Source organism: Strix aluco, chromosome 19 (genome assembly GCF_031877795.1).
Source record: "Strix aluco isolate bStrAlu1 chromosome 19, bStrAlu1.hap1, whole genome shotgun sequence".
NCBI lineage: Eukaryota > Metazoa > Chordata > Aves > Strigiformes > Strigidae > Strix > Strix aluco.
The window spans coordinates 11,974,017-11,994,116 of record NC_133949.1 but is presented as its reverse complement, the minus strand read 5'-3'; the positions used below and the strand labels follow the sequence as shown (position 1 = coordinate 11,994,116).

At 51.9% G+C, this 20,100-nt stretch overlaps 2 protein-coding genes across 3 annotated transcripts in view; one reads left to right on the top strand and one right to left on the bottom strand.

Annotated features, from left to right (window-relative positions):
- ZSWIM7 (zinc finger SWIM-type containing 7) overlaps positions 1–10,835 on the top strand; it is a 25,178-nt gene extending 14,343 nt beyond the window's left edge. Inside the window, exon 6 of one of the 2 annotated variants that reach the window (XM_074845417.1) lies at positions 8,327–10,835. In XM_074845417.1, coding sequence (XP_074701518.1) covers positions 8,327–8,380 — 54 coding nt within the window. In that variant the 3' untranslated portion in view covers positions 8,381–10,835. Of the gene's footprint in view, positions 1–7,942; positions 8,301–8,326 lie in introns of those variants that run through there. The other variant, XM_074845414.1, reaches the window with a different exon arrangement.
- On the bottom strand, positions 388–20,100 carry ADORA2B (adenosine A2b receptor). Its single transcript, XM_074845418.1, has 2 exons — positions 19,563–20,100; positions 388–2,548 (listed from the first exon to the last, which is right to left on the bottom strand). The coding sequence occupies exons 1-2, from the start codon at positions 19,889–19,891 to the stop codon at positions 1,855–1,857; spliced, it is 1,023 nt and encodes a 340-aa protein (XP_074701519.1). The 5' UTR covers positions 19,892–20,100; the 3' UTR covers positions 388–1,854.

Sequence of the window (20,100 nt, the reverse complement as noted above, 5' to 3'; positions counted from 1 at the left end):
AACTGGCTGTGATTAAACTTCCTTCCCTGCCACCTGGCTCTAAAAGGCCTGCTCCCTAACTCTGTCTCTCTGCGTGGGTTACCACTGAAAACCATATTAAATACAGATCCTGGCAGTCCAGTGTCTCACTGGTCACAGGGTGATGCTGCTGGCATTGAGTGCTTCGGGGAGAGATGGTACCACTTGGCCAGGCAGGGACCTTCAGGCAAGACTCCTGTTTGTTAGAGGGCCACAACGTGGTGGCAGGTCTGAGCTAGGCAAGAGCAGCTGTGTCTGTACCACAGTCAGCGTTGGGGCACGAAGGAGGGAGGCTGTTCGGAGTTTTTCTGACTTCCCTCCCTCTTCCTCTCAGTTGTGGAATGGAACTGCCCTGCTAAATAAAAGACATGCCAGAAACACTGGTTCATTTACAGCAGTGCACGTGTCGTCATGCAGTCTGGAGAAGTGGAGTTCATACGTCAGAAATTAATGCACCGTTCTTTCTACTTTTGTCTAGTTTTGCATATCACAGTTACATATGAAATCAAGTGCAGTAATTACCGAGCTGTCGTTGCAGAGAGTTATTAACTTGCCGTACAAATTAAGACTGCTCTGCTGTTGAGTGGGCTTTGTCCTTACAAAGGGCCAGGACTCCGTGGCTAACTGCAGAGGCCAGGGTAGACAATCTGCAAGGTGAGCTTTTGCCCCGAAGAGCTTGGCCAAAATCAGGTGGCAACTCAAGGCGTTTTAGCTTCTCAAGCAAATTAGCTCCCTTCCAGTCTCTTTTGCTACTGATGCAGGTCAGGATTAAAAAAAATAAAAAATAAAAATCACTTAGAAAAAAGAAGCACTCAGAGCTTCTGGGGGTTACTGGGCTACAGAGGAAGCCCAGCAAGACCAAGTTTTAGGACTCAGGCGAGCTGCAGCATCCAGCTATCACAGCTAAAACCTGCACTTCTGGAAGCACTGCAAGGCTGTCAAGTTTTGACTTGCGAGCAAAAACCTAATTGTAGAGATCATGTCACCAAGGGAGTGTTTGCACTCACCTCAGCGACTGGGTCAGACTAGTCAGGACTATTAGGGCACTTTGCCTTTTGCATTTTGATAACTGGAAACAGATTTGAAATCAAACCTGAAGCACTGGTCTGCACAACGCTGTAGACCAAAGTGATTTAAAGGCAATAAAACCGCTGTTCTAAAACTTCAGTCAACTCTTTTCTAAGATTTTTTTCTTTCAGTAAGTAGGGCTTCCATACTGGGGCCAAAAATAGCTGGCCAGTTCTGATCTTGTTTTCCCATCAACACAGTCACGTCCCTCAGAGCTTGGAACACAAATTCAGTTTCACACCAGCAACTGGGCTAAGTAAGACTTTTTCCCATCAGAGAATACTAGCTGCATCAAACAATTGATGGAATAATTAGGGTATTACCAAAGTGCTGTCAAGTATGGACTTAAAGAACAACTCAAAAACAGACACAAAATTATTACTCCTAAATGAATCAAAATATTAAAAAAAAATAATAATTAAAATAAAGATCCTAGGACTTGACATGAGCAGCACAATTGGGGAAACACCCCCAGCAGGTGGGTCTTCCACAGTCAATGTCTGACCTGGAAAGGAAACACAATACGATCACCAGCACTCACGCAACCTGGGTTTACAGTCGAGGTGAGCTGCACTCAGTCTCCCCAGTCAGGTTATTCCTCTAGGAGGCACTATGTTAATTACAAAAATAAAAAAAATACAGCTGCATAACTGCATAGTGGTCATCTCTGAGCACTCCTCTAGGAGTTAGCTGTAACTGTTCACACAGGCACAGGGAAGGGTAGTGTCAGGGACAGACTGCAAAACCCGAGGAGCAGGCCGTGCAAGGTCAGATGGTCACAGAGGCTACTGGAGAGTTAATGTTGGTGACAGTCAGGTGCTGGTTGTTGTCAGTGGTGCACTTGCGGAAGTCGTCCCTCTTACAGAGGATCTTGGAAATGATCTTGCGGAAGGTATAGCGGAAGTCTCTGATCCTGTAGGCATAGATGATGGGATTGATGACAGAGTTGGCATGGGAGAGGATGATGGCCATGTACATCACCCACTCAGGCTTGGATTTGGAGAACTCCTCGTGGAAGTGAGTGATGCAGTTCAAGATATGCAGGGGCAGCCAACAGAAGGCAAAAAGTCCTACAATGATGGCCAGAGACTTGGCTGCGTGGACCTCCTTCTGCAGCGTGGTCCTGGAGTTGCCCATCAGTTCGATCTGATGCAACTGTTTGCAGGCGACCATGAATATCTTAATGTAGATTCCCAGCATGATAACGAGCGGAAGCAGCACGCAGCCAAAGAAGTTGAAATACACCATGTAGCTCATCGTTACCACATTCTCAAAGAGGCATGAGATGAAGCAGCCATGGTGCTCTGTCCCGGTGTCAGCCCCTGTCTCGTTGGTGGCGTTGGGACAACCGCTCATGGCTTTATTCCAGCCCATAAGCGGAGTCAGTCCGATTCCAAAGGACAGGAGCCACAGCACAGCGATGAGTCCTCTTGCCCGCTTGCCAGTCACCAGACTATTATATCTACAGCATCAAGGACAAAATGAAAATAGAGTCATTAAGTAAATGACTGCTCGTGACTTCCCTGCAGTTAAAGACATCAGCATTTTGGCTAATGCCACAAAAGCCACACCCACACCCACTGGGAACCAGAGGGGTAAAAAACCTCACCTGTGCTCCACACCTACACAAAGTGATTTGGGGAGGTGATTCACTTACTACTCCTGAGAGGTGCTAAGCACAGCCCCTGCCCGCAAACATCCTTCAATAGGAGGCAGGGACTTGGGAGGCTTAAAAAAGGCTTTATCATCCCATGACCCTAAACCACCAACTACAAAGCAGGCAAGAACAGGGGGAAGGCTCACTCTGGATCCGCCAACTTACTCTCTTGGTCTAAGCATCCACTGCTGGGCACGTTGGGGCATGCTACTGGGCTACATGAACTTCTGGGCTGACCTATTACAGCTGAGACAATGCTGGCTCTCAATCCTGCACTGTGATGAGTAGCTAAAGACTTAACGAGCATCACCACACACTTACAGCCTTTATACCACAGCCAACTTGCTTCAACTTGGGCTGCTCTTATGCCTGCAGCAATGCTGGCTTCCACTGGGGATTGCAGCAGTCCCGTAGTGTGATGTCCCTTCCCATGCTACCTCATACACTAAGGTGGGAAGTACACATGTGTGGAAACCAGGGATCTTACTAGTTTCCCAAACAGTGCAATTCCTGGCTTGCACATGCCATGCGAGCTTGTTGTGGCTGGATAACAAATACCCTGAAAGACTTTTCTGAGCCAGCATCTGAAAGCAACTGCTATTGATGGATTGCTTAAGAGAGTTACAGGTTAGGGTTTATGTCTCCATTCAGCATCTCACATCCAGGCGTGGAGCTGGGAGCCAGGGACACTGGGCTCTTCTCTCCCTGTTTGACATCCCTGCTTTGTGCATCCTCCATCAACAGTGCTGATGTGGGCAGTTTCACTTAGCTCCCGGGGCTGGTGTCAGCCTCCACTGCTCGTGTATGTGACATGCCAATTCTGTAGGACACACACCATCGAGACGTCCTGAAGCCACGCACAGGCTCGGACCTGCAGCTGCTGAAGCCATCCGTGGTTAAACCACACAGCTGTGTGTAGCTGCTGCTGTCAAACGGTGCTTGTGCTCTGCTGACCCACCATAACTGGTTGTAAAATTTTTAAATAAACGCCTTCCTTGGGCACCTGCTGCTCTCACACATGTTACAAAGAACCTCCGTGGTGGCGCAGGGACAAGCTGATGCAGTGCCGAGGGCTGAAGAGCTATGTGCTGCCCCACACTCTGCCTAACCCTACGGACCGGGTGCCTCTGTGGCCGAGGAAACAAAGGTGCCCCTCCAGCCCCAGAGACACAAACAGAGCTGGAACCCAAAGCACCAAAAGTCAAGCTGGTTTGGGTGCAACCAGAACAGATGCCAACATCAAAGCATCAGTCAGATTGCTTTTTAGAGATAGGAAGAACCTGGCGACTGCCAGAAAGACAAAGACAACATGAGAAAACCATTACTGTCCTCTCCACAGCCAGTTAGTGTCTGCTGGCTGACACGCATGTCCCCCCCTTCCCACACCCTTCTCTTGGAGCTTGTTTATTCTGGCTTGGCTACCCTGCTCCTCCTTTCCTAAGAACGTTTGTTCTGATTTTCTTCCGGCCCGTGAGGCAGGGGAGGGTTTTATTCCCACAGAACTGCAGCTGTGCCTGTGAATCACACTGCAGTTGCCTCCATGCAAACCGTGTGTCCCTCTCCTCCTGCAAGCTACGAAAGCAGGAGGGTAAGTGGGGGGGGTCTGCCAACACGAACCGGGTGGCAAAGACGGGCCGGGGGGAGCCCTTGGCTCCTTCTGCACAGCTGCTGCGGCGTGGGCTCGCATGGGGCACGGCCAGGGCTGGCCGAGAGGATGCAGGAGCAGCAGCCACATTTAGGTGCTGCTGACCTGTGAACATGCTCCATGGGGTAGATGGCTAAAGGGCAGGTCCAGCCACTGAGGGGTTTCTCCTGCACTTTTCTCTCAGAAGATGAGAAGTTATCAGACCCAGCATCAGTGAGGCCAAGCCCATTGCTTTCGAAACCCTGTGTTAAGTTCCTGTTTTCAGGAGCCAGAGCTGGCCTGAGGTTGTGGGGCCTGAAAACTTTAAGCTTTGAGTCGGAGAAAGTTCCCAGAAATCCAATCTCTTGGCAAAGTCTGAGCTACAACGTTGGCCAAGCTTAGTCAGTGCTGTAGGAGCACCAAGAGCTGCTGCTGACCTACAGCTCTGCACGTGGGAAGAAATAAAACGTGGCTCCTTGGCTTCTGCTATTCATGCTTAGTTGATCAGTTGCTCCTCTACTGCCTTAGTCATGTCACATCCCAAAAATATTGTAGTGAGACTGGAAAATGCAAAAGGGACCAATGTTCAGAAAGAGAAACCGAAGGGTCAGGAGTTTTCTGTGCCTGCCTCAGGCTGTGCACAGGCACACGATGAGAAGCCACTGCAGCTCGGCGTGCCATGCTGAGGACAGTGTCCACTGGCCCGCTCCAGGCTGGTGACATTCGGTGCTGCCTCTTGCTGAGAACACATGACCCTAAATAAGGCTTCTTCCATCTGCTCTTCTGAACTACTCTGCAAAGATAAGGCTCGGCTTGAAGGTTTACAAAACCAGTTAAGAAGTCACTTAATTTTCCAGTGGCTGCAATGGTGACAGGTTTATTTTAGCGTTGCTCGCTCCTCCCCAGCGCACACAGCAGAGCTGCAGCCAGGATCGCGTTGAAGCTGGGGCCGCTTCTGCGGGAAGGAGATGGCAAAATGTGCTGCGCTCCGGGTCTGCAAGAGCCAGAGCTGAGCAATGGAGAGGGCTGCAGGTCTGTCAGCACAGGGAAGAGGTGGTGTTCATGAAAGTGGAGATAGTTATTCACAGTGAACAACTGCCCTCCTTAGATTAGCTCTACTTTCGCAAGGACGCGTTGCAAATTCCTCCCAACATCTCTGCTCACAGGTGAGGATGATGGTCACTGCTGTGACTATAGAGAAGGGTCTGTGCAAACACCTGGTCGCTGACCTACCAGCCAGGAAGGCCAAGGTGAAACTGGGAATAGCTTGATGTTCTAAAATCATCCACTAAATTACCTCATTATTACCTTAATACACTTACTTGGTGGGATACTGCCTGTATTGCCCTGAAATTAACAGAAGTTAAGCACGTGCTTAAAAATAAAGTGCATGACTGTCACCAGATCAAGGTATGAAGAGTCTTGTTAGCGAGCAGCAGCCAGGTTTGCCACGCAACAGAGCAACCCCCGTCATAACCCACCATCAGCAAAAGCAGGCAGGGGCTGTGAGACAGCTGAGCTGGGACTCAGCTTCTTCCTAAGCACTAGAAAACACAATCAGACAGTGAGGAACCAACAGATTTTCACAGCTCTGAATGCTTCAGCAAACCCCTCCTTCATTCTCTTTTAGGCTTAATATTATTAGGCAAAAACTATTAAAGTAAATTTACTCACCTAAGTCTGCTCAATTAATGTATAACAAATATTGAATCTCCTCTATGTTTCTGCCCAGAGGCATCAAATGTTGCTTTAATGTAAATAACAGCTGAATATTTCAAAATGATTTATTGAGATTAAATAACCTGGCAATGCATTAGTTCCTTTTACACCGCCAGGCAAAGTCTCTTTACTGGCGCAATCATCATCAAACAGCTAATTATCTCAGCTCCCACCCAGTGCCCCCGCAGTGGACATGCTGCAGAAGCCCCGATGCCACCCCCACTGTGCTGCCATCACAGAGTGAGTCAGGTTTTTATTCTTCTGACATAGACAGCTATATGCTTGCCACCAGTCTCACAGTCACACAGCCCCGGGTTGCAGCAGGTCAAATACTTTAAGGAAAGTCCAGCTGCTTTTACAACATGGGTCTGACCCACCAGTGCTACCATATGTGTGGAAGGTTGACCCAGGCTGGATGCCAGGTGCCCACCAAAGCCACTCTTTCGCTCCCTTCCTCAGCTGGATAAGTGAGAGAAAATATAATGAAAGGCTCGTGGGTCAAGATACGGGCAAGGAGAGATCACTCACCAGTTACCGTCACGGGCAAAACAGACTCGACTTGGGGAAAATTAGTTTAATTTATTACCAGTCAAAATCAAGAGTAGGATAATGAGAAATAAAACCAAATTTTAAAAACACCTTCCCCTCATTGCTCCCTTCTTACCAGGCTCAACTTCACTCCCAATTTTCTCTCCCTCCTCCCCGCCAGCGGTGCAGGCGGATGGGGAATGGGGGTTCGGTCAGTTCATCACCCATTGTCTCTGCTGCTCCTTCCTCCTCAGGGGGAGGACTCCTCACACTCTCCCCCTGCTCCAGCGTGGGGTCCCTCCCACAGGAGACAGTCCTCCATGAACTTCTCCAACATGAGTCCTTCCCACGGGCTGCAGCTCTTCCCAAACTGCTCCAGCGTGGGTCCCTGCCGCGGGGTGCAGTCCCTCAGGCACAGGCTGCTCCAGCGTGGGTCCCCCGCGGGGTCACCAGTCCTGCCAGCGAACCTGCCCCAGCGTGGGCTCCTCTCTCCACGGGTCCTGCCAGGAGCCTGCTCCAGCATGGGCTTCCCCTGGGGTCACAGCCTCCTTCGGGCATCCCCTGCTCCAGCGTGGGGTCCCCCACGGGCTGCAGGTGGGTCTCTGCTCCCCCGGTGACCTCCCTGGGTGCAGGGCACAGCTGCCTTCTCACAGCGGGCTGCAGGGAAGTCTCTGCTCCAGTGCCTGGAGCACCTCCTTCCCTCCTTCTTCACTGCCCTTGGGTCTCTGCAGAGTTGTTTCTCTCACATATTCTCACTCCTCTCTTCAGCTGCAGTTGTGCAGTTTTTTTCCCCCCTTCTTAAACACGTTATCCCAGAGGCGCTACCACCATCGCTGATGGGCTCGGCCTTGGCCAGCGGCGGGTCCGGCTTGGAGCCAGCTGGCATTGGCTCTATTGGACATACCAAAACCTTGCCACGCAAACCCAACACAGTATACAAGTGCCAGGCTGCTGGGTCTGTACCTGCTGTGGCATCACCGAAACGGGCCACTGGCAGAGGCTTCAGCCAGGGCACAACACAGCTCTGCCCAGCCACCGGGCCACGGAGTGAGCAACCGCTCTCCCACTGAGGCTGGAGGAGAGATGCCCTGAGCTGGCCCATGGACTGGAGATGGTTTCCTTCACCCAGCAGACAGCACTGTTGCCTGTGGCCCCTCTACTCCAGCAATGGCTCAGCAAGGTTCACAGCTTTTCTGGAAGAGCATCATGGCAACCACCAAAGCGACAGAGCCGTACACTAGCGCGGGGTGCAGGAAGGCTCTCTGCATTCTCCAGGCACTATGCCTCAGATTGGTAGGATAGTCAGGGTTTGTTTTTTTTTCCAACAGGTCTCATCGCATTTCTACTGCTATTTACTAGAGCTGGATACCAGCCAAGACACCCAGGCAGGCATTGCTAAGCACAGCTGGAGCAGAGCAGGACGCGCTGCCAGCCTGCAGCCAGCCCAGCCTCTCCTGTGCAGCAGTTTGGCTCCCGACGGGCAGGAACTGAGTCATGTCCTGCACGTACCTGGCATCTCCCCACCCGCCCCGGCAGCGAGCCCGTGGAGATCACCCAAGCAGAGGCACTGCTGCCCCTGAGCTCCTGTCAAACGAGCGTACAGCAGCAGCCAAGGCTTAATTCAGCATTTGGGGTGATTAGATGTGGGCCAGAAGGCAGCAACAGCCTGGCATCTGGAAGGGCACTAATATTCCCACGTTATTTATTTGCAGAAAGCAGGAATGTGGGAGAATCCTCCACCAGCCTCAAGCAGCCCAGAAGGATGAACAGGTCAAAACGTTGTGGTGCCACACACCCACTCTCCTGGTGCTTGGTGGAGTCTGGTGGCGGCCCTCACCATGATGCTGGCCTGGGCCCTGGCTGAACAAATTACTGAGTAAATAAACCCCAGATTACCAAAGAGCAGAACCAATAGCAAGTTTGTTTTACTGAATATCTGAGACATGTTGCTGAACAAAAGGGTGATCTGCAAGCTGAGGAACTGTGTCACCACTTGCCACCACGTGCTCGTCAGTGCTGCGGTGCCGGGTCCACCACACTGGGCAGCATTAGACCACGCAGCCCTTGCCCTGCTCAGGGACAGGCAGGCGGGAGGTGACCCCTTTGACTGTCACCCACAGAGTGGCACGACCCCCTTACATTTGTTCACCATAGCAGTCCTGTTACCAAAGTCTTTCCCAATCTTGCCTGCTAGCGGGCCACTGTCAGAGACACAAAAAATGAGTTCCATCATCTCCGTCGCAGTCTGATGACCTGCAGCTGGTTTCTGGCAAATACACTGTGGGTCCTGGCTCTTCAGACATCTGCAATAGGATGTCCGCCCACCCAGGCGTTAGTGCTGTCCCCTGTCCTTGCTGAGTGCTGACTAAAATCCCTGAGGCTGGCTGAGATGCAGCTTCTAGCAACAAAAAGATGTTAGGAGAAATCCACCCGCCTCGGTCAGGCCTCATCCTGCCAGCAGCCCTCAAAAGGCTGCAGAGCTGCCAGGCTGTGCTTGTGAAAGCTGCACAGGGACAGCGGGTGTTTAAATGCTTCTCTTGTGTATGTAATACAATGCTGAAGTTGCAGCATTAACTTTTCCAGCAGGAAAATTTTATCTCATGATGGATCCTCCCAGGCTTGCCTAGTCCAAACATGTGAACAGGGATGTCTCTGCAACCTTAACTGGGAAGAGCCAGGACGGTCCCAACCCTTGTCCTGGCAACTTCGGAGTCTCTGGGTTGGTGCAGGGGAGCACTTGGAATCAGGCAAGGCTCTAAATATGTTTTGTGGTCAACCTCAGTCTACATTGGCCCTTTGCTGGCAGAGCAGGGCCGGACAGACGTGTGTCCGTCAGCAGAGCTGTGGTTCAGCAGCAGCAACACCAACATCCCTGTGCCCCGGCCAGAGGGGAGGGTGCTGCGCTGCTCTGCTCAGAACACTTGTCCAGTTCTCCCACTGCCAAGCCTTCGCTGAGCAATTTTAGTGCTTAAACGCCAAACAGATATCTCGTGCTGAGGGCACGTTTGATGAGCTCAGTGGGATGACACGGGTGTGATGCCTGTGCAAGGGATGCTGCAGCCAGCCTGGGGCCTCTCCGCACTCCCAGTGCCCAGAGCTGTGGAGGGCGCCCCGGGGACCTGTGCTCCCCACTGCTCTCCCCGCTTCCCTCCCCGTTCTGCCCGTGCCCAGGCTGCCGGATGCAGGGAGGTGAGCAGATGGAGACTTTGCAGAACTCGGACTATGCAGGTGCTCCGATACAAACAAGCAGTGATAACTTACATGTTTCTATTTTAAGTGTGAAGGAAAATACACAGACACCTCCATTCACAAGGGGAGAGAGCAATTTGGCTGCCAAGCATTGTATCCTTGTCATCTACTTGCAGCTGTACTTTGCATCTCGCTCTTTTTTTTTTTTTTTTTTTTGCTATAACAGCACGAAATAAGCACCATTGCTGCCGTTCTGTTTGCTCCATGCATAGCTGTGGAATGGAGATCATATACCAGCTGAAATATCCTGGCAGGACATTTTAAATGAATCATAAATTGCACCTTTGGCGGGGGGGGGGGGGGGGGGGGGGGAAGAAAACAAGAAAAAGCTGTCCTTTTTAACCAGGAAGGAGTTGGCGGTGAGAGTGAGAAATCTGATTAACGGTCACGGTATCAGCCGAGGAAGCAGGACATCTGTGTCTGCCTAAGTCCAGTTTTAGACAAATCACTTCCTCCCACATCTGTCCCTATTGTGTGCAGGGGACAGCAGCAGCGTCCCCCGCTCACACGCCCGGCCTTCCGCTGGATGGGTTCCTGCAAACATGCCAGCACCCGCAGCTCAGGTGAGCACACAGGGGTTATGTGGAGGGGCTGGAGGCATCGCTCAGCACCATCCATTTCTGGCTGTCGGCAGCACCGCTCCCACCCCTCGTGCTTTCACGGGAAACCCGAGCGGCTGCAGCGCTCAGCCCCTGCACACCCCGCTCCAGGGGAGGGAGACAGCCCTGAACCTGCTCACGGCCATCCTTAACCTGTCAGGAAAAGCTGAATGGGAAGAAGGGAGCGATCCCAGGGCAACAGCTCTCCCCAGCTCCCGGAGCCCAGAGCATGAACCCACGGGGCAGCACCCCCATGAGCACCCCCACCCACCGGGGAGCACCCTGTGCCAGGCAAGTGGCCCTGCTGTGGTGTAACCCTGGATAACGACATGAGAACCCCCGGCCCTCGCACACCCAGCCCGGCTGCAGGCTCTGCTCAAAGCTCGTCTTGAAAAGCGAGGCCAGTGTGTGGGTGCTGCTCTGAGCTTCAAGTCTGGATGTTGGGGAACCCAGTCTTGCCTTGGCTCCCACCCTCACAGAGCGAGGAGGGGCAGCACCTGCTTGCCTGCTCACCTCTGGGTCTTGTCAGGTTCCCATTCCTGCCTGAGGCACCTAACCAGCAAGCAATGCTTCAGTTTTAGATTTGGAGCATCAGTAAAAGGCATTTAAAGACTGGAAGGCTTTAACTTTCTCCAGGACTTGCTTTGTTTACATTGAATGACATTTTCAGCCTTCGTCTGAAATAAAAGCTAGATGATTTTAAACTAATAAGAGAAGAAGACAAGCCCAGTGTGTGATCAGAGGCTGTCAGGGGCTGCTCCAGACCTGCCATACTGTGTGTTTGCTCGCTGGGAAGCAGAGTCACAGAGATGTGAGGCAGAGAAAGGCACAAAGAGCAGCACGGAGACCAGGATGAAGCTGTCCTGGGTGAAGATGATCCCTCGGGTGGACACTGGCTGACTGCTGCTCCCAGAGGAAGGTGGGGATGGGGGGTGTCTGCCTGTCACAAGCAAACCTGTTTGCAGCCCCAGGTTAACTACTCCCCAGTTATGAAGACTTCAAATTACTTTTCCCAGGACAAAAATGGACAAAACCTACTTGTGCTTCACACTCAGCCATGGTGATGCCTCTTGGGATGAGCTGAGCGTACGGAGGGGAGCGTTCCCCACCCCTGGGTACCCACTTGTGCTGGCATGCCCCAGCCTACCCCATACAGGCTACAACCATGCCAGATCCTGCAGCCTGCGAGCTCGGACTGTCGAGCACCTACAGACTTAAAACCCTCTCAGCAAGATATCTATAGCTGTGTGCTTATCCCTCCTGTGAACAATTCCTTCCCTTGGGGTGGAGGCAGAGCAGCTGAGAGACTGAAGGCTGTTCTCTACAGCCCCCAGCTCCCGCCTCACTCCGTTTTGTCCCCGCACACCCCTCCCCGGGCTGGCACCTCAGCCCTGCCCCTGCCAGCACAGCACTGGCCCAGGGCAGTGGAATGGCTCAAGGGCATTGGCTTTGCAGGACCTGGAACATGGGAAGGAGAAATGCAGGTGAGCAGAGTTTTGGCCCAAAGCACCCTGCAAATGGCACATGTTTGGGTAATCTGTAAGATTGAGAAGGGGAAACTGCAGCTCAGGCTGCTGTGGGGCGGGGAGCTGATTTGTGAAAAAAAAGACATCAGAGCGCTGGGAGGGGGCCGCAGAGCTGTGCACTTGTTGAACACCGACAGCACCTGTGATGGGGATGTGTGAAGATTTTTCTCACACGCACGCTTTCACAGCAGCCTGCACCCAGGCAGGAATTTGCATCTGCTACCCTGGTTTCTGTCTGTAGAAGCCGGCGCCAGCCAGCTCTCGCCCCTGACAGGGTGAGAAAAGGTGACTGAAATCTGAAGACACACACAAGGGGTACAAGCAGGGTGCAGGGCAAGCTGTAGGCTCCCTGCCCACGCTGGGCAACCCCACACTGCATGAACACACCAGAGGTGCACAGAAACCCCGGAGCACAGGAAGGAAATGAGCTCAGCGCTCCACACGCCAGCTCACACTCCAACAACTGGTGACATCGAAACATAAGCAGCCCCAAGACACCCATGTGCAGGCCGGAGCGTGCGACACCAGCCCTTCATGCTCCACAGGGTGTTTCTGAGTCCTGTTGCACAGAAGCCTGGTTCTCCCTAACCAGGACTGAAGGGCTGAGAGGAGCTGAGCTCTACCTCAGCACCACCCTCCCTCCAGGGCTCTGAAGCCGGTGTTATCTGCCTCATGGTGCCTGGGGCTAAGAATTTTTGTCATTCCAAACCTCCCAGAGCAGTCAGACCTCAGATGTGCAGCACCCGGGGAAGCTGAGTTAGAGGCAGCTGGTAGAGGCGAGATAGGAACTATGATTCACAGGGAGCTGTTTGGGTGTGATCCTGTGTATAGAGCAGTGGTGTGACCGCTACCCCTCCCAGGCACCCAGTGCCCTGCTCACTCAGATAACAGATAAGGGTGGGGAGATGGCAGATCTCTGCTGGATCACTTTCTGTAATGAAACGGGTGCTAAAGCCCTTCCCAAAGGCCCCAAACTGCTGACTTCTGCATCCACCAGCCCCAGCAAGCTGCTACTCATTTGCCTTCCCTGCAGAGCCCTGACCGACCTTCCCAAGGGCTGGTGGATCTTGCATGGTCAGCACCGAGCCCAGCACCACCCCCGTACCCGCGCCTGGTCCCAGCGTGCTCCGGCAGCTCGAGAAGCCCGACCTGTCCTCACCTCCCTGCCCACGTGCAGGTTGGAACCAGCTGGCGACACAACATCCAGCCCCCACGGGCCGCTACGCCACCGCAGCACCATGGGCAAATCTCATGGAAGAGACCGACGGGTCTGAGCACGGGGGAGGGAGGATGTGGCCAGCAGCCACCCACCCTCAGCACCACGCTCCCGGGAACACGGCACCGGGGTTTGGGTGGGAGGGAGGATGTGAACACCGGGGCACGGGGTGATGGGGCACAGTGCATCACGCAGGGGCTGCGTCCCTTGTCCCCGGCGTGTCCAGCAGCTCTGGTCCCGTGCTCAGTGACACGCTGGTGCCCACACGGCACCGAAGGGCAAGCGTGAGGGCGCGGACACACACTCACTGCTGTACTCACAGGTTACTTGTGGCTCAGGCCCAGGCCTGATGTCATTCATAGGATTAGGAGATAATCCGCTCTCTGGCACATACAAATTCCGTGAGCCTGTTGCCGGACTTTGCAAAGCCGCAAGAGCTGATGGGGAGGGGAGAGGGCTGACACATCTGTAGGCACAGCTGGTGTCACTGATTCCTGGCATCTTGTGGATCAAATACAGTAATAGGAGCCCCAACACCCCCCGCGTAGTGACTGCCTGGTGTAGCCAAAGGCTGGGGCAGAACACTCCTGAAAGGCTCAGTTTTGCAGTCTGTGCTCATTGCTACGACAAACAGCAAATTCATAAAAACCCCAAGAACAAGCCAGTTAATTAACAAAGCAAAAACTTTAAACTGCAAAATAAACCAGTTCACTGTCAAACTATTTTGGTTTAATATATTTTTTGTAGAGAGGTCTTCTGGAGCAAAATTCTGCCAGATTTCAAAAGCTGCTTTGTTTCATCTAAAAATTAACGTGTATTTTTTTATAGATTGAGTTGGCCAAAACTGAAAAAAGCTCCTAAACACAAAGCTCTGGGTTCTGGCTCAGCCCAGAGATCAGTGCCCTCAGCCTGGAAATGAGGCTTTCAGCCACTGCTCCCTGGCATCTCTGCTACCCCTCAGCTTCTGTGAGAGCTGTGTCGGGGCAGAGGTCTCAAAGACAATTAGTTCCCTTCCTGTCAGGGTTTTTGCTTTTTGGGAAGGAAGTGACCCTCAAGGTGGGGGAAAAATATAAAAATTTGGGACGTGCATTTTAAGGAAACCAGGCTGCTCACAACTAAAAATAGCTGTGATTTCCCTCCTCCGGTTTATGGTCATGAGGGCACATGCGATTATTCCTGATTTTTTTATTGTGCTTCTGTGTCCAGAGCCAGCTGCACCCGAAGGCCAGAGCGCGTGGCAGCCCTGTGAGACCCACAGCCAGGCGAGCGGGCGCTGCCGGCCCCCCGCTGCGGCACAAACACCCCCAATGTTCTGCCTGAGTCGAGCTCAACTGACACAAACTTCCTCAAAAAATGTGACAGCTCCATTGCTCAAGCAAACACGCCAGCCCTCCTGCCCACAGCACGCAGCGTGTTTGCCAAGTTTGTTGCATATTAAGTTTATTAATTGATGATAACCTTGGGCAGGCAGAGTCAACGGACGGACAGCGGAGGCAGAGCATCCACCGCTCTGGAATAACAATGCCTCCCGTGCTGCGCGGGTCTCAGGATCGGGCACCGCACGTGTGAGCCACACATGAACCGCAGAACATGCCTAGGAGTTCAGATGAAAGGCAAGGCAAGGATTTCCCTTCATATAGGAAATGAAGCAAGTGCAGAAGAAGGACAGCAGCTGCAATTCTGTGTGTCGTTGACGGCACACAGAAAATGGCAGGTAAAGACCAAGGCTCTGAAGTGGATTTTCTCTCCTCCCCAGTGGCTCCAGCCCTCCCACCTGCCATAAATACCCACCAGTTTGCTTTGTTGAGGAACAAGGTGGGAGTTGTAAGAAATCCAGGAACAATTCTTTGCTGGAGAACACAGAGGGAACCCCCTCCTCTGCAGCAGCAGGGCACAGCAAGGGCCAGCAGCTGTAAAGCATCAGCCAAGCCACCTCTAGAAAGGACACTGCACAGCCAAAGGCATCAGCTAAGAGCAACAACAATCCAAATGGAATTTGTCCCCATGAGCACAGCAGAAAGGAGCTGGACTGTTGCCTTCATCATGTCATTGATAAAAGGGGCAGCAGCTCATGTGGGGGACTGGCAACACCAGCAGCAGAGCAGTGCAACACCGTGGGCAGATCGTGGTCCAAGCGTGGATGCTCTGGCTGCAGGGAGGCAGCGAGGGCTCAGCAAGGTGCAGAAAGAGAGAGGGCACGGTCATGGATACCCTGTTCTAGTTCATGGCAAAGCTGCCCAGGAACATCAGTCTTGCACTTCTGCTGGGGATAAAATTGAAGATGGGAGAGAACTAAATCCAAGGAGGAAGAACAAGCACCAGATCAGCTCAGATCACAGGGAGCTGGGGCTAATTTTCCCTCCACAGGTCTCCGCTGGGGTGTTTGCCAGGTAGGCAGCAGCAGTGCAGCGTTCACTGTTCTGCAGGTTACCAGCACACAGTGTGATACTGCACAGGGTGTTTCATTCTCCTTTTTCTCTCTAAATACAGATACTCTTCTCCCTTCCTAATTCCTGACACATTTGTTCCAGGCATCTACCCGTACCTACAATTATTAGCCACACCAAAGGATTTTGGTTAATGCAAATAAAAGGGAAGGATTTTATTCCACCTACAAATCTTTGGCTCGCAGCTATGGGACTGTGGGGTGAAATCCAACCCTGGAGAAAGACAGAAAGCAAAAGCCTAGCACCGCTCTTGTGCCAAACACTCTGCAGGATGGATTTACTGCTGCTGAAAGATGCTCAATTGCCTGGCTTTGATTTTCCACTTGGAGGAAGCGCTGGGGGGGGAGAGAGCATTTTGGGGGGGGCGGGGGGGGGTGTCAGGTTGGCAGACGAGAGCAGGGATGGTGCTGTGTACATGGGGGAGCACAGAGATGGGCACATGTAGGCAGCAGCACTGCCTGCTCGGAAGCACGGGGGTCCCGGAGGGGTGCGGGAAGCAAGGCAGGGTTAGAGTGTGTCTGAAGACACCCTGGTGTGCCGGCCAGGGGAAAAGGGGCCCGGGGAAGGGCTCAGAGCTGCAGCGGCACGAAGTGGGCAGCATGGGCGGGGGCTTCTCCACAAAGAGTAAATTTGTCAAAAACAAACAAACAAAATAAGAGTTACAAGAGACAGAAAGAATTCATGGCTTCAGGTCAAATTCAGCAAATATTTTTAGCCAGAAGAGGGAGGGTTCTCAAACACCATTTTTAAATGTTATAAGATTTTTTGTTCGACAATTGTCTAGATGAGAATTTGTTAGCTCCTTTCAAGCAAGGATACCTCCATTTCAAAAAGCAGCACAGCAACATCAGAAGGTCCAAGTAACTCAAACAAAAATCTGCCAGGTTGGTCAGGATGGCTTTGTTTCACTGAAACCTCCAAACATTGCTGTTTCAGTTTGACTGAAACAATTTTCCTCTTCCCCATGGGATTTTTTGGTTCAGCCACAGAACTGAAAAATCCATTATTAGCCTGGCTGTAATGCAAACTTCTCCTGTGCACCCCCAGCCTGCAGGCCTGCCCAGCCTCTCAGTGTGCTTAAATAGCCCTGAAATAGTATTAAGTAATATGGCACACTCAGTTCTCAATGTCCCTGCAGAGGTTTCCACAGGGAGCTGGTGGATGCGACAGGGACACTTGTCTGCTCTGCAACAACTGCATTATTTATTGTAATTGCTAGATAGGGCTGGGTACAAATCATTTTCTTAAACATTTAATACTTCATGGCCCGTTACCAGCCTCTGCACTGTTCTCCAGAACGAGTGTTCTAGTGAAAAAAATTTTTCCTAAGGTCGCCATTCCTACAAATCGATGACCAGCTTTCCCTTTTTCCACAGCACAAACCTCCTTCCAGAAACAGCACGTGCATCTACCTAGAGCGGGTGGCTGGACAAGTTCCTCCCTCCTCGCTGCCGGCAGCACTGCGCAGCATCTCGGGAATAACGATGCCGACGAGACAGCTCTAACCAAGCCTTGGTTGGAAAACTCCAGTGCAGTAGAGGAGTGTTTTGCCAGTGTAGTTTTATAACCTCCTCTAGCCTCTTTTGATGTTGGCTGTACAAATAAAAAACAGTCTTTCAGTACCAGCCCATAAATCTTCTGTTGCCGAAGCAATGACCTGTCCATTGCCCTGCGCTCCCAGCAGTGAGACACCTCTGTCCTTTTAAAGGTATTTTACTTACTGGTCACCTCTGAAAGCAATGAAATGGGCCTCAATGCCGAGACCAAGTTTAATCCAAATTTCACACTCCAGCCTAGGATGGGACTCCTTGATCTCCATTTACAGCTGAAGGGGCTGTATGTGTCCGGGTAGAAAGTGCTCATAGGAACAAAGATGTTTGTGCAAATGGAATAAAAGATTTGGCCTAAAATGGGGTGAAAAAGCAATGCCAGGAAAGGACCCCAAAGCAAGGCAAAATTGGCCTGGCATTTCATCCCACACAGGTGTATGAACTGACCTCATGGAGAGTCGAGGAAACGTGCTAGAGACTAGGACTGTTAAAAAAAAAAAAAAAGGAGAATGGAGGAAAGAACTTGCTATTTTGTCAGTTGGCAAAACCACTTCCCTTCTGCAAACATGAAAATGATCCCCTCAGAGCATTTCTGATCTGCTATCCTGTCCTCTCCTCGGATTCCAGCGCAATAGAAACCCATCTCACAAGATTCAACTGCACTTGTGGTACAAAGGAAAAGAGCCATCACCATGCCTGAACAGCTTGCTTGTGGCGAGTGGTGTGATTAAACTGAAACTTAAAAAATCCAGCCTGCTTCTGTAGCTGCTGCTTTGCCACTAGCCCCCATCCCAAGAAAGCCCCAAATGAACGAACGGAAGAGTCACTAAAGCATTATCCAGGGCCAACATGTGTCTCTGAGTCCAGCCGGGTGGCTGGGAAGGTCAGCAGCTGGTTTTGGAGGTGCTGGCAGCCCGAATGGCTCTGTCCCCCCTCCCTCCTGTGCAGCCAGGGCTGCAGCTCAGCTCCCGCTCACTCTACAGCCCGTGGAATTTCCATGCACTGTGGTCCGATGACACACGCAGCCACTCTGCAGACATCTATTTCTACTACCAGTTTTTATCATCTGCCTGATGACTAATTAATATTTGCCCAACATAAGGGAGTTCTCCGATGCAAGGTGCCGAAACAGGGTGAAGGGGTTTTTTTAAGTAATTTTTAGGGCAAATTCATTGCTCATGCAACGGAGATATCAGAGAGGAGCTGAATCTAGGAAAGCTGCAATTTACACAGTTCAGCTGAGGTCCCTATGCCAAATCTGCCCTGCTTTCCCATAACTTCTGCTTCTGATCAGTCCCCTGAGCAGTCCTGGGCTCCCCAGTGGGGCTCCATCGATGTCTTAGTCTCGGGGTGGGACAACAGAGACATGAAGGAGACCGAGACTAAGAGACTCAGGTCATTTGTAATGCAAAGCTGGGGTTTTGGTGCACTTCAGCTTAAGAAAGCTGCTGCACCAACTCACTGGTGAAGTGCCTGTAAATTGTATTCAGTACAGTTTTCCCCATTATATTGCAATGTCCCATGAATTAGAAGAAAACTGATTTACGTCTTTGATACTGCACTTGGATTAAAGTCTAAACTGTAAAATTCTGTAGTCTGATGTATGAACGCTTTCTCCTTCCACAGTGTACGCACAGAGCTGACACCTTCTGACATTTACTGATCTATACACTCTCTCAAGGTAAGCACTCAGAAGGAAAAGGTATGTAGGCAAGCACTGAAATATGGTTTCAGCATTTGTAGATGCAGTAACTTGCACTTACAGTCCATTCATTATATCCCTCTAAAAACTGGAAGACAGCCTAGTTAGACTCTAGTCCTAGCTGAAAATGTGAAGTATGTACAAAGATCTGTTTAAGATGAATTTCAGCCTTTCTGAAAGTATTGTGACCTGAGCTCAGGAAGAGAGAAGAGCTCTTACAGAACAGCCTGCAGAACGACTTCTCTAATAGGCTGGGAAGTAGGAGAAAGTGGCTGCTCCTATATTTAATTACCTGGGAGATGCCCAGACACCACAGTCATGGGGGCTGTATAAATACCTACATAGATTAGCTACAACCATCCCAAGCACACTGCTACATCACTGCACAGCCCCCCCAAGAAGCCACCGACCCTCCCAAGACAAACATCCTCAAGAAACTGAGCTCCCGGGTGTATTTTGAAGAAAGAGGCTGGATACTGAAAAACCTGATCCCAATCCTGCAGCCAGTGAGTGCAAAATCTCTGTTATTTTCATCACCGCCTGTGAGTAGTAAACCTCTTAGGGCAACAGGAGAGACTAGAAGCTCCTGCACTCTAAGGCAAGGTGACAGTGTGGGCTGTCAGGGAGCGTGGCTACCTGCGTTCACTCCAGTCTCTTACCTCAGCGGGATCTTAATAGCCAGGTACCTGTCGATGGCCACCGCCAGCAAGCTGAAAATGGAGCTTTGGGTCAGCACCAGCACGAAGCAGGCGAAGAAGAGGCAGCTGTGAAAATCCACCTGGAACCCGATGCTGATGGTGATGGCGAAAGGGATGGCTAACAAACCCACGGCGATATCAGCCACTGCCAGGGACACCAGGAAATAGTTGGTTGCGTTCTTCAAGGTGCTGTTGATAGCCACGGCCCAGCAGACCAGGACGTTGCCGGCGATCGACAGCACAGCGATGATCAGTTCCAGCACGATGTAGGTGGTTTTCATAGTGTCCATGGCGAGAGCCCGGGGCGAGGAGCTGCAACCGCTCACGAGAAAAAGGTGCTTTCCACCGGGCGCCCGCCCGCAGGTACCAACAGGCCACGGGGCAGCGCTTCCCGGAGACAAACACCCATGTCCGGGCTCACCGCCGCCTCCCGCCCGGCCGCCGGGGCGTGGGGGGCCGGAGGGGCGCGGCGAGCCCCGGGCCGCGGCCCCCCGCTGCC